Below are 11,636 nucleotides of genomic sequence, written 5' to 3' on the forward strand. Positions count from 1 at the left end.
TTGGGGAAGAGGGGAGGTGGGGGAGAGGAAGAGGGTGGTGTTGGAGGTTGAAGATAAATAGTCTGTCTTTTTGCCCGGGTGGAGTTTATTTCTTTTTCTCTTCTTCATCATCGTCTTGCGGCATCATCTTTGGACATTCGGTTCACTTCTTCCTTTCTAATCTTTCTCTACTTACTTTGGACTTGATGCTGGTCGTCTTGCTCCTTCATCTGACTTCTGATGTGACATCTCGTCTCACCTCTTTCTTGACGCTCTTGCCTTCTCGATCTTGCCGCTGCCTATTTGTACATGGTTATTTTCATGTCTTTTTACTTTCAAGAGTTCATCTCCCTTCCCGCTTGCCAACATGGATAACCACCGAGGGGAGCCTCACTCCGGCCTATTCGACATGGGAATTGATCTGTCCGCCTATCTTCAACAACAATGTTGTGGGTTTCAGCCTGGTGCTTGACATCGCTCCTGAGGTAATCCTTCCTCCCATCAGCTTGTTTCGATATTCTTTTGAGCCAATGAGACTGGCAAGCAACAGGTCTCTTATTTCTCTTGAACGCCGTCTCGAGATGAGATTCTTCAGCTCCAGCAGACACTCGGCGATCGCGGTGATCTTCAGCTCTCACCACCTCCTACAACAGCCCCGGCGACGAGTTATCCCCTTCCACACCCCTTCTCGCATTTCATCCTCTTGACTCTCCTATGTCGCCTTCTATATACTCAACACACAACAATATCTCCATCGCCGAACCTAACGCCGTTGTCATGTTCCGCCACCGGAGCCTTTCTATCTTGTTTACCTACCCACTCACCTACCATTTCGACCTACCTGCTCTACATACAGCACCCCACCTACCGTGCTTACCAACACCTGCACATGCCACCATTGCCTACTGGACTTACGAGCGCAACCCTACCACCTCGAACCACGGCCCGTGTGTGTAGCAGACTCCCCCGTGCCAAGGTCCTGGCCTTTTTCAGGCACCCCAGAGCCATACCAACAAGCGAGATCAGTGAACTCGCCTTGCGAAACTTCCCTCTGGTTGGAGTCACTGTCGCTTGTGCTCTCTGGGAGTACGAACTGATATCCGAAGCCATGCCTGACTGGCCAGAGGACTTGGCGAACTGCTTGAGGCTATGAGCCAGCCGACCAAGAACAACGCGGAGATACGTTGGGCGGTTCGCCGTCAGCGATCGGCACCGCAAGCGTTATCGTTGTCGACCAGTGGTTCTCCTGCTCAGAGTCCCCCATGGTGGGGCCTGCCCTTTTGTCGAACCGCGAAACCGACCTACCTAGCGGGAAACATACCTTGTCACGGTGCCTTCCCGGTGTGCATATGGGCATCGAGGGCATGGCGGTGGCCAGCCAACGGCTCGTCAAAATGTCCAGCTTTTTAACTGGGAGACCACCTTCGACCTGTTTATGGAGAACACCTCGGGGTCGAGGCCTTCACGCTTTGTCTGGACCAGGAGGAAGAAGTGCGATTGTTGCAAGAGCCTTAAAGTCACGCGAGAAACGCGTGACTATACCGCGACTCACGTCAACTCCCACATCCATTTCTGCACAAGGACTGGAGACTTGCGTGTGTGAAAGGTGGGATTGGGGAAGAGAAACTGAGAGAGAGGGTGTAGTCTGAGAAGCAGGAACAGGGTCACGATAAAACGAGGTTTATACAATGGGGTTTTGCTTATTTTTGGGGTTTTTTTGAGCTTTGATTGGGCCCGGAAGGATATGATGATGGAGATGAAGGGTGGTTGCTAGGTCTCTAGTGGGTACACAGGAGTTTGGGTGGATGTTGGGGAGTTTGTGAGAGACGGTTGGGTTGTTGCTCGGTTCGGCGATGTGAGGAAGTATTGTGTAGGTACGGTACCTATATTGATCGAGACCTGAACCGGCAGGCGCGGGTGATAATCGGGGTTTTGTGATGACGTAGAGATGTTTGAGTTATTGGGAGATGATGGTGAATACAAGCGTGCTACAGAGCTCGACCAAGTTCTCTTCCAACATGTGATGTGATGTTGACTTCGGTGATCGCGGACGACTGTTTCCTGCCCGCATTTATTGGTGATCAGGATATGTGATGCCAGCATTTGGACATAGGTTCGTTTGGTTGGGAAGATGAGTAACTCCATGGAGGTACTCGGATAATTTTGAGAAGTGATGCCAATCAAGATGAAGACAATAATATCTCGACAAATTTATTTTCAAGGGAGACTCCCCATAGTTGAGATTGAAAAGGATATAAAAGTCCATTAATGGTAAGTAGGAAGCAACTGCCAACCGTTGATATTTCTTGGGCAGCATAGCTTGAGTGAGAGGACCATCTTTCCCTCGCGGGTGCAATTGATAACTCTGTCGAAAGATGAATGCTTCAACTTCAACCACTTTCAAGATTCAAACACCACAACACCAGAAACCACCACTCCAACCCACTCACCTCAGCAAATCTTCCCAACCCACCTTGACCCAGCCAATCTCAACTCAACAACGTCCGATTCTGAGACATTCATAGCACCCCATCAAGTCAGCACGTGGTAGCAGTCAGCCTCACTCTCAACAAACATTACCATCGTCGATCGATCCCGTCATTACTTTCCCTTCCCATCCCAAGAGCTGACTTGACCCCCACCTTCCCCGACCGCCCCCGCTTTCATCCCATCTTTTTCCCGCACTCGCTTGATCATTTCGGCCTGCATACAACTTGCATGCAGCCATTCTCAAACTTCGGTTATGCCAGGAACAGAAACATGAATACTACTTACTCCCAAAAACCATTGCTTCCCTTCCGCTGGTGTGAATTCCCGGGGCCTGACCAGCCCAGCCAAGAGTAAGACGCGACAGAACCACAAAGCGATACCCCAGAACGAAGTCAAAACGGTCCCAATGGGACAGTCAGATGCGTACCAGGGTGGTTACCATGCAGGAGGACATCCTTTGTATTGGGTTTGACAGACGAGAGAAAAAGAAGAGACAAAGCAACAGCCAGTTGACAACTGATACCTCGGCAGTTTTCTTACTCGTGTCAAACACCGTCACAAGACTCGGGTAAAGAAAGTCGTGATGTCTCTCAGTTACAAGTTCACCCTCGCCAAGCCCCGCCTGACCTAGCAGTCGATCGCCATCAGTCAGATCTCGATTGGCAAGGTATGACCGCATCAAAAAAAGCCCCCAAGAAAAGATGTGTCTGTCGATCAGGCACAGGAACAACAAAACTGCCTGTGGGGAACAGTCTCGTTGTTGGATGTTCAAAACAGTAACACAAGTAATAAGTGACGTTGCCATCGCCCGCCCTCCGGCCAACCGCATGGTCATGTCATGTGCATATCCGTACATCACCTACCTCGCATTGCATTTCTTTTCTTTGAAGAAAAACAAAAACGCAGTGAAACGTCTGTCGGCATAAGCGGCGGCGGGCGGCGGCGCGGGGTTAGGAGGAGGGATGGGAGGGAATTGTCAGCGCGACGTCATTGCATGAGATCAGGGGTGGGCGGCCCAAGAGAAGGGAGAAAAAAATAAAGGCAGACGCCACTCCGCAGATGTGAACTGAACCGGAGTGGTGGGAATTTGTTGAGATTGTGTGTGTGTGTGTGTGTATGTGTGTGTGTGTGTGTGTGCATTTGCCTCATTTCCAACGCAGAACCCTGGTCCCGCAGTGTCACTCCTGCAATTTTTGGGTGTACTAGCTATGAAACTGTGATTTGAATCTGATGAGAAGAATGGCCCGAGGCAGCACGTGGATTTTGGGGTTTAACTTCCCACAACATGGAGAGAAAGAATAGAGACCAGACCCCGAAGAGCTAAACATCATCATGCATGACCACGCGGGGAACAACAGCATGAATGAGGGGTAGCAAAAGACCCAATCTCCAGGACTTTTCCCAGGATGTGGGTTCCAGGAACTGAGTTGACTCGTAGGAGACCCCCTTCTTTATCCCTTCTGGAAGCGCTGTCTGGCGGAGCACGAGGAGCTGGCCGTTCAAGCTAGAAGGATTGGAACGGGGACCGCTCGGACACGGCGCCGTTATTATGGGATGAGGAGATCTCATGACCCGATGTCGGTTCGGTTCGAGGAGGAGGACTCATCTTTGTTCCAGTCCACTGGTTATTTCTTTGCGGTCCGGCCATTCCAGAACAGAGGAGGACAACCCTGAAGAATTGGATTTGAGGGGGGCCGTAGTGTACCGGGGGACGGGGTGTAGTTGTGTTTGCTGGTGATGCTTGAAGCCCCACGCACACCTGTCCCCCCCCCCCCCCCCCACATCACGGTCGAGGATCTCTCTCGGTTCCCAGCCGCCGAGGTGCATGACGCAGTGTTCAGGAAGACTGCGAATCATGGGGAGAGACGGGGTGCTGCTGTGGTGACACAGAGGTGGTGTTGAACTTTGAAACCAACATGGAAAAAGAATAAGAAAAAATAAAAGCAAGAAAGATGAATATGAGGATGTCATGGTCAAGACCAGTCAGTGACTGAAAGTGAGGTGGTCTGGGCAACGCGTGTGATCCCGGATTGGATGATCGAGGAAACCTTGCTCACCCGCATCGGCAACGCTAGTTCTGGGTCGAACCGTGCGCGCGGTACAGTACAACACTTTTTTTGGCCAGTGGTGTCGAGGAAACGCAACTCGGGCCCATCTGAGGGATTGTCCATTGCTGCAGCTAATGGTGTAGACTCTCTCGAGACAATAGTCAACAGAATGACAGAATGATAGAGTGACAGAGTGACAGCGAAAACAACAAGAGAGGAAGGAGAAGAAAAAGAAAAAGAAGTGATGAAATTGGTTCCCCCGGTTCCATCTTTCATCCCATGCAGCCCGGTCCCACAGGCAAATTTCCTACACACGGACCTTATCCGCGCTGAGCTCAACTCACGGTTCTCCATGGCGGGTGGTTCACCGGTTGGCTGGCTCCCGCCTTGTCTCCTGTCACCTGTGGCTGCTGCACTGCATTGCATCCTTGGTATTCTCCAATCCCAATCCCAATCCCAATCCTAATTCCTTGTCCTTGTCCTTATTCTTGTCCTTGTCCTTGTCCTTGTCCTTGTCCTTGTCCTTGTCCTTGTCCTTGTCCTTGTCCTCGTCCTCGTCCTCGTCCTCGCCCTCGTCTTATCCTCGTCTTCCTCTTTTGCTGGCTGTCGCTGTCGCTGTCTGTTGAGGATTTGTTAGAATCGCAGCTGCGTGTTTGTATCACCCGTCCGACCTTTATGGCGTCGTGCAATACCCGTACGTGACTCCCTCCTGTGCTCGTTTGCCCTCCTCTGTCCTTCCCTGGCCTGTGTGATCAGGACCACCCAGACTCGCACTGGACGACTGTGCTCGCATCATCGCACTCTCCCTTTCTTCCCCTTGCCTTGCCTTATGCAAAAACTCACCCACCAGCCAAGCCCCCTCGAATCTGCAAGTCCGTTTGACTCATTCATGTCTTGCATCACAGACGTCGACGCGACAAGGAGAAGCAGCAGCATTCATCGCCGCTCTGCACAATAGGAGCTGGTTCCCCCCGCAATGGAGGCCGAGCAGTCGTCGGCTCCCCTAGCGACTAGCCCGACGACGACACTACCGATAATTCCCCAATCACCACGGTCGCCAAAAACAACAACGACACCGCGGGATGGACGCTTCCGAAAGACGCCGCCAAGGCTCAGGAAGGATGGCGAGAGGCCAAAGACGGGAGGAGGCCGGGGCGCCGCCGCAGCAGCAGCTATCGGACTGGCAAGGACGAAACTATGGGCATCATCCTCAGCTGCGCATTCAAAACCGCTGCTTCCGGTGACGGAGCGGAGGTCTCAGGAAGAGAACCTGGCGGGGCGGAGAGCAAAGAAGGCCAGTGTGGACGATGAAAAGTGGGATATTGCTCTGGATGGGGGATCGGCCGGCCGAGAAGGGCGGAATTTCGCTGTCGCAAATGTCGGGCACAACGGTCGAATTTATTTGAGGTAAGCGAACACGGTGACCGGGTTCATGTTTGCCCCCCACACGGTGGGCGTTTTTGACATCTCGCTTGGGGTACCCCCGTCCCCTTGGTTGACAAAGGGGGCTTGATATATTGACCATTGTTCCTAGGCCAACCGTCCGCCCTGCCAACCAGCGTTACCCGCAGCCTCCGTTTGTGTTTCCCATGACACCGCCGGGTACTGCCGGACTTGAGCCTCTGCCATCAGATAGACGTCGGGATCACCGGGACGACAACGCGCAGGGAAGGCCAGGAACTACTACTCGCCCGCAGTTTCCCCCGTCAACACCAAGCCTGACTCGCCAGGACTCGGGGGAGAAGCATGTTCAGATACGCCAGAGACATCGTCGAGCCATGTCGGATTCCACAGTGCGGGAAACCAGCGTGGCCAGGGAGTCGGAGCCGGGAGAATTCAAGATCGTCATTACTCAGCCGGGGGAGAATGAAAGACCACGAACGGTCGAGGACTTGGACATGACCAGGACGCCGCTGATCGAAGTGTCGATTCCGTCATGGAGGATAGGAACGCCTCGGTTCAGCGTTCGCGGCACGCCGTTTATTCGTGGTTCGTCTTATGCCCCTACTGAGGATGTTCGATCAAGCCGCGCTTCGTTCTTCAACTACACGCCCGTCGATGCCATTTCCAGCATATCCAAAACCCCAGATGCAACACGACAGCACCCGCACCCTCCTGCTATGCCGCCCAACCAGGATGGAAATGCAGTTCCTCCCTCGGTCCCACTACGGGCGCCATATCTTTCGACCCATCTCGTGATAGAGCCCTCCATGTTTGACTCGCTGACTTTTAAGCCGGCCTGCGATGACCGATCTATTGTGAGATACTCACCCTCGGGATCCGTGACGGCAGCCACTCCACCGCGGCTCGTGGCCGAAATTACATCTCCGAGCTTTCTCGACTACGAACTACTCTCGGATTTTTTTCTCACTTACCGATCGTTCCTAGAACCATCAGATCTTCTCCGCATGCTCTTTGCTCGCCTCAGGTGGGCATTGGGAAGGAGTGACGAGGCGGGCATGGTGGTTAGAGTCCGAACATTTGTTGCTCTGCGGCACTGGATTCTGAACTACTTCACCGACGACTTTGTAGTCGACTACGACCTCCGGTTTGCCTTTTGCGAGTTATTGAACGAGTTTGTCGACGAGATCTCCCAAGACGCGATAGCAAAGAAGGTGCCGCTTAAGATTCTGGCCGAGCTGAAAAAGTGCTGGAGGAGGGTGTGTGCCCAGTTTTGGGACGGGCCAGAGTTTGACGCTTCGCTCCCGACGGGCGTCCCGATATCGCCTGGTGGCATTGCTGGCCATCGTGATCCCAGTCTGGACCCGACTTTTTGGACGGCAAAGGTTGATGATGATGCTGGGCCGCCGCAGATTGATGGGCTGATTACGCCTGTTAGTCCGAGAGGACACACGAGTTTTTTGGCCGAGGTTTCGAGGGCCGGGCATATCGACTCGGTGGTGGTGGGGGAGCGGCCGGCGACGCCTGAGAACCCTACCATACCGGATACGGAGTTTACAAGGAACCAGCAGGCTTCGCCCGGCAGCATCACTAGTGTTGATGTGGTTTCTTGTTCGCTTCCTACCAAGAGCATGCGGTTTCATCACAGCGCCGGATACCCGCTCGCTGCTCACCCTGCGGACTTGAGCTCGATGTATAATGCTAGTTCTGACCCTATTGCGATGACGCCGAGGGCGTTGGTGGGCAAGCGGGTGCGTCCGAATCACTCGCACAAGCGCAACGCGAGCCTGAGTGATTCTCTGCGTGATCATGCCACCATGACGGAGAGGGTTATCTACAAGAATGCAGAGTTTCTGCTTACGCTGCCGTATTCGGGGAGCTTGGTGAGGGGTGGTTTGATGCCGCCGTCGCAGGCGTTTGTGGAGGTTATTCCTGGCTCGTCTGGGGCGGGGTCGAGGCAGACGACTTTGTTTCAGCCGGCTGCTGAGTTGCCCAAGGAGAGCAGGCTGGTGGCGTCGGCGATGTCGGGCCAGGGGATGAAGAAGCTTTTGGGGAGTGTGCGGAGGGCACTGAGCACAAGGGGGCAGGCGCTCTCATCGTCTACGCAGACGTATGTCAACATCTCGCCTATTGGCCCCAAGGGCGCGACGACGAATAGGTTACCGGGTACTGCGATAGTTCCGCAGTCTCGGGCCCGGCAGAATAACGGTGCGGGACCCCCTGTGAGGATTGATTTGTTGAGCGCGGAGATCGCAGAGGACTTTAAGAAGGCTGTGCGGGAGGATGCTGCTGCCGAGGCGGAGAATCAAGGGTGCGAGCCTCCGTCGGCGCCGGCTGGGGAGTATTCAGCCGCGCATATGGACACCACCTTTGACTTTGGACCCGATTTTGGGGTTGGGGAGATGAGGCCGACGAGCGACATGGGGATCACCACGGGGAGCAAGTCGATTGTGATTGTGGATGACACCCTGCTGCCGGAGAATGATTACCCTGCCATGACGGGGGCTTTACCGGCGGTGAATTCGAACTCGTCAATGGAGGCTTTTGCCGAGACGTTTATGCCCCACGGTGGGGATCCCACTCCGCCGACGACGCCGCCCGGGGCGAGGGATATGGGGGTGCCGAGGAGGTCTTCTTATATTCTTGGGCATCAGCCGTTGCGGCACTCGCAGTCTGCGGATCCGTTGCCGCCGTTTGTACCTGACATGGCGACGTTGGGGTCGTCGGAGAGCGGGAGGCCGTCGCATGACTGGGTCAGGCCGTCGTTTGATTTTTTGAACCAGACGCCTAACCGGCCGCCGTTGAGCGGTGTGACGGCGCAGGGGCAGGGGCATACGAGGCAGGGGTCCAGCAGGTCGTTTGTGTCGAGTCGGAGTAGAGGTCCGAGGAGGTATGCGTCCTTAACGAGTGGGATCATGCCTCGCCGGTCGACGACGGTTAGGAGTTTTGATGCGACGACGTACTCGGAGGGAAGTGTAATTGGGGGGGCGGATGAGTCGTCCCAGGCGGTGATGATTCCGGAGCCGTTGAGGGTTTTGAGGAGGAGGCCGGGAGGGGATTTGAGGGCTGTTACTAACGTTGGCGAGCTGGATCCGGCGGGGGTTAGGAGGTCGAGGAGTGTGGGGAGTTTGACGACGTATACGGATTCGATCAACAGCTCGTCGTTTGTGAGGAGTCCGGTTCTGGAGATGGGGGGTGGGTATGTCGATGTGGTTGCGAGTGACTACTCGCCGCGGAGGGGGAATGAGGCTTTTTCGTTGGGGGCGATTACGAAGAAGCAGCAGCCTGTGACGGAAAAGGCGGAGAAGAAGTTGAGTTTGTTCAGCACGCACTCTTCCAAGCCGATTATGAGGCCGAGTTTTGAGGCCGAGGCGCAGAAGCTGGCGCAGATTCCGGATGATGTGGATGATGATGGGGGGGTGGAGTCGGCGTTGTTGAAGTTGGAGGGGAGGTTTGAGAGGAGGGTCCCAGGGGGGAAGTTATCGATGGATTTGAAGGGGACAGTGCCGCAGATTGATATTTCGGCGGAGGAGAGCGAGACGGTGGATGAGAGTAGGGTTTCGAGGGAGGAGCATAGGCATGTCCACCTGGGTGATGAGGGGGCGCATCCGTTGTCGCTGTCGACGATTCCGACTACGATCAGTGTGCAGGGGGGATTGTTGGATGTGGCTGGTCGTCAGGGGCGGAATGCGGATGTGCAGTCTTTTCTGTCGGATGATTCGAGGGCTTCGTATTCGACGCCTTTGTTAGAGATGGATGATGAGGGCAGCAAGAGGACTGTGACGAGGGAGTGGACGGACCGGTCGGTGTTCCAGGGGCCGGATGAGGATGGGGCGACGCCGATGGATGGGAGGAGTGTTCAGGGGTCGAACCCCTCTTATGATTTTATTATGAAGACGGATAGCATGGAGAGGATGAGGGGCGGGAATGCACTGACGGTGCCGGAGGGGGGGGCGAGGAAAAGTGCGGAGCAGTCGTTTCTTGATGTGGAGAGCGATCATGACAGCGATCTGTCTTCGGAGTTGTCGATGGAGGTGATTGACTATCGTGAGGCTGATGTTGATCCCTATGCACCGTCGAATATTGGGATTGCTGTGTCGACCCTTCCGGCACACCCACTGGCGGATGTTACACCGGGCTATCAGCCGTCCCATCAGACGGGCTCTAGTCCAACAAACCCCCCGTCACCGCCAATGACGCTCATCCAGGCTCTTCACCTGTCTCCGGAGACTGCTTGCGTCCCAACGTTGGAGGACCATCAAGTCTGGGGCGAGAAGCCACTTCCACCTACTCCGGATATCACGCCTACTGTGACAGCCGCACCTCCCTACGACACAACACAACTGCCACGCGCCTCGCCCGCTGACCCGACAGGCACGAAAGAAGCCTTGCGAAACGCGCCTAAGCTCGAGATTCCCGATCCTCTTGCGTCCCCGGATGCTTCCATCACGGCCCCAGCAAAACTCAACGCCCATCTGCCCTTCATCCTGGCCTTCGACAGCGACATTCTCGCCCAACAATTCACCCTCATCGAAAAGGACGCCCTGAACGAAATCGACTGGAAAGAATTGATTGACATGCGTTGGAAGAACGCCGAGCAAAAAGCCGGCGGGGGGATCAACGCCCGCTCCTGGGTTTCGTTTTTACGGGACACCGACGCGAGGGGTGTGGAGGTTGTGATTGCGAGGTTCAACATCATGGTCAAGTGGGCCATTTCGGAAATCGTGCTCACGCAGGACATGGAGGAGAGGGCGAGGTGTCTGATCAAGTTTATTCACATTGCTGCTCGTTGCAGGTGGTACCGGAATTTTGCCACGATGGCGCAGCTGACGATTGCGCTCACGTCGAACGAGATTTCGAGGTTGACGAGGACTTGGTCCATGATCCCTGCGTCTGACACCAAGACGCTTCAGGAGCTGGAGCAGTTGATGTCGCCGATGAGGAATTTTTACAATTTGAGAGAGGAGATGGAGGGAGGGGGGAAGATGGGCGCCAGGGCGAGCATGGAGATGGGGTGTATTCCCTTTGTGGGGATTTACACGCATGACTTGCTGTTTAATGCGCAAAAACCGTCAGAGATTGCGAGCTCGCCGACGGGGGCGCCGCTGGTGAATTTTGAACGGTGCAGGGTCGCGGCTGGGGTGGTGAAGACGTTGCTGAGGCTGCTGGAGGCGAGCACGGTTTATGAGTTTGAGGCTGTGGAGGGGGTGACGGAGAGGTGTTTGTGGATGGGGGCGTTGGAGGAGGGGGCGATTAAGAGGTTGGTTGGGTGGTTGGAGTAATAGAACTGCGGGCGGTTTTTGCGACACACGGGGACACACATCATCACATCTCGTCATCACTTTACGGGATTTATTTGGCACAGGGATTTGTACTATGTTTTTTTGTAAAAGTACGCCGAAAAATTATAATGATCAGGAGCACCATCGATACCAGCCCCCCCCCGGGCCTTTTTTTGTTTTGTTTCGATTCTCGTTTCTTGGTTTCAGCATTTTTGTTTCATTACAACACCACCAGAGTGGGTTTTCGCTTCGATTGTGTTTATTCATTTTTTTTTTATTTCTCCGAGACGAGATTATCAGACCTTGCTTAGTTATGGTGTTTTTTAAACGCTGGGAGGGGTTGATTGGTTTGATTTTCGGTATGCTTTTTTATTTTTATTTTTGGATTGATTGGAAGGAAAGGAGGGAGTTTTTTCACACGAGTTGGGGTGAGGGT

The 11,636-nt window shown here is 54.3% G+C and overlaps 1 protein-coding gene across 1 annotated transcript; it reads left to right on the forward strand.

Annotated features, from left to right (window-relative positions):
• Positions 1-5,493: 5,493 nt before the first annotated feature.
• On the forward strand, positions 5,494-11,200 carry PODANS_6_4970 (uncharacterized protein; the record flags this gene model as incomplete). Its single annotated transcript, XM_001909960.1, has 2 exons — positions 5,494-5,924; positions 6,052-11,200. 2 exons carry the CDS (start codon positions 5,494-5,496, stop codon positions 11,198-11,200), a joined length of 5,580 nt encoding a protein of 1,859 aa, XP_001909995.1.
• Between the last annotated feature and the right edge of the window lie 436 nt (positions 11,201-11,636).

This window comes from Podospora anserina, chromosome 6 (assembly GCF_000226545.1).
Source record: "Podospora anserina S mat+ genomic DNA chromosome 6, supercontig 2".
Taxonomy (NCBI): domain Eukaryota; kingdom Fungi; phylum Ascomycota; class Sordariomycetes; order Sordariales; family Podosporaceae; genus Podospora; species Podospora anserina.